We start from the raw sequence: 6,000 nt of genomic DNA on the forward strand, positions 1-6,000 counted from the left end.
CTGCAACCCTGTGTCAGTGTGTTGTTAATAATCTCCATTCTCACATGCTGCTCTGGGCTGAAGAAGCCCTCCTTCTCCCACCACTGGTACCAGCTCGCCTCCACATACTCTGGGCTGTAGGAAGGTGGGAAAGACAGGCTGGTGTCTGGCAAACAAATACAGAGAGAGATTCTGAATTAGTCCACAGAAAGAGCTAACAAACAAGAATTGGTGCTGGAAAAGATGGGAGTCCCGTGTACACGTTTTTTGATATAGCCTGAAAACAGAGGAAATACGCGACCTTTCTTTTCTCCGGGAGGGGTTGAAGCAGTGTATTCTACCCTCTCTTTCTCGCTCCATTTCATTCCCTGGTCTTTGGCATTCTGTAAAAGAGATTTACATGTGTGTTGTAAGCTAAGAGGACAGGTGGCTTGGGTTGACAGGCTGACAGAATGATGTTTGTGCGTATGGGAACGTGAGTGTAGACAACATTGCAGCCTGGTAGAAATATGTATACTAGACTATGAAGGCACACAGCGGTAACTGCGAGTTGTGGCACTGAGAAAAAGGGCTCCGAAGTTTATCTCCTGTCCCACCAAAGGTATTGTTGGTACAAAAGTAGATTGTATATTTACTAGTATGCTACTCTCTATTTCCTAATAATGCCTTAGGCAGGACAGGAGAGACATTTTGAAGTACCACTCTGTTTCATGACTCGTATAGTTATCGCTGTTTGCCGTCATAGAGCAGTATAGTCTCCTGTCTTGTCTTGCTGTCCATGTCATGTGTACTAATATAACAACCAGGTCCAGCTGTCTGTCGTGCTCAATGAACTTTGAGACCGAATTATGTCTCTGCACCATTATCACCAAGACAGATTCCTGGGCACTCATTGCATTTGGGAGAATGAAGCATTTCTCATTCTGATGAACTTACATTGTGTTGACTTGTCAATATGGTCTCGTCCCTCTCTCGTCTTCGTTTTTGCTTCTCCGCCTGGGTCCGAAGAGAAGGATTTGACTGAGATGAGGATGGGGAGGATCTTGTTGCACCGTTGGAACAGAGTCTGCATGGCCATGCCCTATGTGCTCCTCTCTCTGCTAACCTCAAAGAGAGGCCACAGGTGGCCCTCAACATCTTCAAAATCAACAGACAGGAGGTTGAGTAAACAGACAGCAGTTACAAGACACAACCAGAAGACCCAGTCACGTTATTATGATTTTTTTTTTAATTATTATGCTCCGTTTCGTTAAATATCCTGGTACATGCATGTAATCAATGGTTCAATCAATGGAGATCCTGTACCGGATCTCCTCTCTGGTAAACAAGAATACCCTGAAGACTCTGGCAGGAGCACTCATTCAAGGGTACTATGACTATGCGTGCACCTCATGGTACCAAAGCACCTCAAAGGCGCTTAAAACAAAATTACAAACATCACAAAACAAACTGGTCAGACTACTACTTGACCTGAACCCCAGAACCCACCTCACCCCTGCCCACTTTGACAACCTAGGATGGCTTAGAGTAGACGACAGAGTACAGCAACTTGCAATGGGCCTGGTCTACAAGATACACTATACGACCGGGGTGCCCATGTACATGTCAAAATACTTCCCAAAGGTCAGTGAATACCACAACCACTACACCAGAGGAAGCTCAACAAATCATGTTAAACCCAGATTCGGCTCAAACAAGGGACTAAACACGTTTCGCAATTATGCCACAACAATGTGGAACGCCCTACCCAAAGCTGTAAAGGAATGTGAATCCCTGCCCACATTCAAAACCACTCTTAAAGAGCACCTACGGGAGGCTGCAATTCGAAACTGGCCACCGTAAATGCCCAAAACCCCCACCACCTCCTAATAGACCGTCTCCTCCCCACCGCATGTATATATTCCCTCCCCGCCGTATGTATATTTCTCTCCCACCCACCCACCCCCCCCTAATGTACAGTCCCCTCCCCATCATATGTATATACTCTGTCAGGATCTACGGGGTAACAGTACTGTATATTGGAATACCGTTTGTCACAAATGTATCAGTACTAAATACCTATATGTCCCTATGCCATAAATGTCATGTATGTTGTGTATGTCATAAATGTCTATATGAATTGAAAATGGGGGACCCTGATGGAAACAAGACAAACGTCTTTCTCAGGTCTGCATCCCCTTAACAATTGTATGTATTGAGCCGTACTGTATTGTACCCATTCTGCAATCTGTTAAATAAAGTTTTCATTCATTCATATTAATAATTCAATACTGTACCTTCAATATAATGTGCTCATGTGGGCAGACATATCAGTTACGACCTTTCAACCACAACCTATTACAGACAGTTAAGCTACATCTATTTGTATAACTACTCTGTTTCAGTCGTATTCGAACACTTTCTCGTCCACGCGTGTAGGTTAAGTCATTGCTATGGCTACTGTCGCCATCGGTCAGTTGTCATTGTAAGTATTCCAAGGAACCTCAGCGAGCTGGTTTACTGTCGGACTGATTTCACTCGTGCATCGAGTAGGGTATATCTGCAGAGCCGCAAGCCCAACGTCTGGGCGGGGCTTCGGGCCCTGTACTTGGTTTGAGGCGGGTCTTCGGGTCCTGTACTCGGTTTTACTGTGCGTGGGCGGGGCGTCGGGGCCTGTACCTTGTTTTGTTGGGCTCTGCAGATATCCCCTATTGCGTGCATCGCAGGATGTGGTCCGTCTGAATATTGTCTCCCCAACATATCGCTTCCTCCCTCTCGGACATCCTTCACGACAGCGCTGCTACCATCGCATTTCTTGGGACCATCACACTTCAACTTAGGTCAGAATTGCTGAATCTCACAAACAACAAGAGTTGTTATCGCAGTTGCAATAACGGTAGATACAATATTATTGTCTCTTGACGACCGGCTTGTATTCTTGTCCATCGAAAAGCTCAAAGCTGGCTACCGTTAGCAAAAGAACATCGGGGATGGCGGCGGTTCCAGGGACTTCAAGTGAGACAATAACGGAGACCATCGAAGCGAACACACTGCCGCCGCCCCAACAGGTAGGATGATGCTGGTGGTTTATTATATCGTTAGCCGGTGATGATAACTGCACCCGACGTGTTTTATCGTAATTCTTCATAATGTTATTATGTATGACGTTAGCAAGGTTAGCTATTGGCTAATGGTTGTCAACATCGGTAAAGCCGCACCCTTTTAAAGCCGCACCTCCTCCCCATCATATGTATATTCTCTGTCAGGATCTATGGCCATGGGTAAGAGTACTGTTTATTTGCATATCATATATGTCACAAATGTAACAGTACTACATACCTGTATGTCACTCATGTATGTCCCTATGCCATAAATGTCATGTATGTTGTGTATGTCATAAATGTCACTATGAATTGAAAATGGGGGACCCTGATGTAAACAAGACAAACGTCTTTCTCTGGTCTGCATCCCCTTAACAATTGTATGATTGTATGTATTGAGCCGTACTGTATTGTACCCATTCTGCAATCTGTTAAATAAAGTTTTCATTCATTCATTCATTTATGGTCACACTGGATAACGATACATGCATCGTTATCTTAGCTGTACAGTGTTTCTTGGGGCATGTTATGTTAGCCAACGCGTATTCAATTACATACATTGATTCGCATACAGTTAGAAGACTTGTTTCTCCTTTTATCATGTTGTCGTGGTATGAACGACTGGTGCTGTTAATATGATAATAATGGTGGGGCATTGATGGATGTTGCTGATTGTTCATACTTGCTCATAAGGTTGTTGTAGATTGACTGATAACTTTTTAGGCTATACATTCACTGCCCCCTGTATAGTTTGTTTTGATGGTAGGCAATAGGCATGTCTTGTCTGTAGGGCTGCAACTAATGACTAATTTGGTAGTCTACTAATCTGCCGATTATTTTTTCGATTAGTCGACTAATCGAAAACCAATGTAAACAACAACAATGATTTTTTTTTTTTTTTTTTTTTTTTTTTTTTATATAATTACCTATCTTTGTGAAAGTGGCTTCTCAGCTCTGGTCCAGCTGAAGACAGAGCAGAGGAACAGATTGGACATTGAGCATGACCTCAGAGTTGCTTGTCTACCATCACCCCAGACTTTGAGACTCTTGTCAGGACCAAACAACAACATCATAACATGATGATCCCATAGCAAATTAAAATAATGACTCATGAAACATTTGAATTTGGATCTTTAAGCCACTTTAAATGAAAATGTATTTGAAGAACAATACAGCAATCACTCATAACAAGATAAATAAATTAAATAATACAAATTAAAGTGGAAGTGTACTTTAAATAACTTTTGTTTGCTGTGTGTGAGAGGAGTCCGTGTGTGTGTGTATGTGTGTGTGTCTTACTCTGATCGCTGTGTGAGTGAGAGGAGTGTGTGTACTGTGTAATTTGTGTGTGTGTCTTACTCTGATCGCTGTGTGAGAGAGAGGAGTGTGAATGTGTGTGTGTCTTACTCTGATCACTGTGTGTGAGTGAGAGGAGTGTGTATGTGTGTGTGTCTTACTCTGATCGCTGTGTGTGAGTGAGAGGAGTGTGTATGTGTGTGTGTCTTACTCTGATCGCTGTGTGTGAGTGAGAGGAGTGTGTGTGTAATGTATTGTGTGTCTAGTCTGATCATCATCTCCTGCAGGGGAACAATGTTTTCAATGTCCAAAATTTGCTATGGGATCATCATGTTATGATGTTGTCTGGAACCCTGAGAAGCCACTCTCACAAAGATAGGTAGTGCACAAAAAGATTTTTTTTTTTTTTTTTTTTTTAATGACTAATCGACTTAGTCATTCGTCTTTCTTGACATGTGCAGTTGTGAACTTTGTATACTAGCTGTTAACATACAATTCATACTGTCGGGAATCAACAAAGCATCCATCAAAACACATGGACTGAAAAAAAAATCTGAATAGTAACGTATACATACAGTAGTACTGCTTGAAAGTATGTGAACCCCTTGAGCAGTTTAGTTTGTTGTTTAGCTATGTTGTTTTACCATGATTTTCTTATTTTCTTATCACCTGTCTTCTATGAAATATCAGGTTTTTACCATGTTAGGTTTACCAATTGCATTGTTTAGAGGGAATTGTGTGAGTAGCCAAAGAAATACATGAAACGTGGTATAGTGCATGTGCAAAAGTAAGTGAACCCCCAGCTGCATTGGTAAAGTCAAGTAGGTAACAGATTCAGATGAAACACATTTTGGTGCTTAACTCAATGGAGGCCAAACCCGAGATAAGTCGGGTTAACTCGCCATTCGTTGGGCGCCAGACCCGAGATTTCTCGGGTTTTGGTTGTTTATTCGATATTTTTATTCATTATTCATCCAGGGACCTTGGTGTTACCATAGGGAATGAGTCTGAGGTCGCAAATGTGCAATACCGGCCGCATCCAGCTAGACGGCGGTATCGAGCACCCTTTGTAACCTGGTATCTTGGTAGGGATGGGAATCGAAAACCGGTTCCCATTGGGAACCGGTTCCTAATTGGCCGATGCCTGGAACCGTGTGGCTCCTGTGACTTTCGATTCCCTTATCGCTGCCAGGTTTTTCCTACAGTTGCGCGCGTTAGCATGTAGCCATGGCAGACTCTATTTGATTCCTTAAGGGCTCGAAATTGCCTGGCTTTTGGTCATATGCTCCCGAAATGCTCCCGCTGTTTGGCTACTTCTATGTGCAGTGAAAACTACTTGAATGCTTTAGAACATGGTCATTGATTTAGTTTAGGGTGAGCTAAAATTAGCCGCGGAGCTATCGCTAGCTAACGTGAGCTAACGCTATTTAATCAAGCTCACAAAGAGAGATAAACAGCTGACAGCGGATAGTACAGGTACAAATACAATAAAACAGCGGGTGGGGACTGTTGTGTAAACATTGTACTCTTTAGTTCACATATAATAAGAGCCGGATTGTTTATTTACTAAGTCTCTACTCTGAGTCCGTCAGACAGGAAGTACCATGGTGCAACATACAAATGTGTCCGTGTAGCAACACAAGCC

The 6,000-nt window shown here is 42.9% G+C and overlaps 2 protein-coding genes across 5 annotated transcripts in view; one reads left to right on the forward strand and one right to left on the reverse strand.

Annotated features, from left to right (window-relative positions):
- The window catches only part of vars2 (valyl-tRNA synthetase 2, mitochondrial), a 58,109-nt gene extending 55,619 nt beyond the window's left edge, over positions 1-2,490 (reverse strand). For 3 of the 4 annotated variants that reach the window (XM_084312634.1, XM_084312633.1, XM_084312632.1), the window contains exons 1-4: positions 2,256-2,490; positions 916-1,116; positions 281-362; positions 45-145 (exon numbers count right to left, since the gene is read on the reverse strand). In XM_084312634.1, coding sequence (XP_084168760.1) covers positions 45-145; positions 281-362; positions 916-1,116 — 384 coding nt within the window. In that variant the 5' untranslated portion in view covers positions 2,256-2,490. The remainder of the gene's footprint in view (positions 1-44; positions 146-280; positions 363-915; positions 1,117-2,255) is intronic. The other variant, XM_084312635.1, reaches the window with a different exon arrangement.
- Positions 2,491-2,703: 213 nt separating this feature from the next.
- ppp1r11 (protein phosphatase 1, regulatory (inhibitor) subunit 11) overlaps positions 2,704-6,000 on the forward strand; it is an 11,186-nt gene continuing 7,889 nt past the window's right edge. The window contains exons 1-2 of the mRNA XM_084312261.1: positions 2,704-2,798; positions 2,912-3,026. Coding sequence (XP_084168387.1) covers positions 2,949-3,026 — 78 coding nt within the window. The 5' untranslated portion in view covers positions 2,704-2,798; positions 2,912-2,948. The remainder of the gene's footprint in view (positions 2,799-2,911; positions 3,027-6,000) is intronic.

Source organism: Notolepis coatsorum (assembly GCF_963971535.1).
Source record: "Notolepis coatsorum genome assembly, chromosome: 4".
Classification (NCBI taxonomy): domain Eukaryota; kingdom Metazoa; phylum Chordata; class Actinopteri; order Aulopiformes; family Paralepididae; genus Notolepis; species Notolepis coatsorum.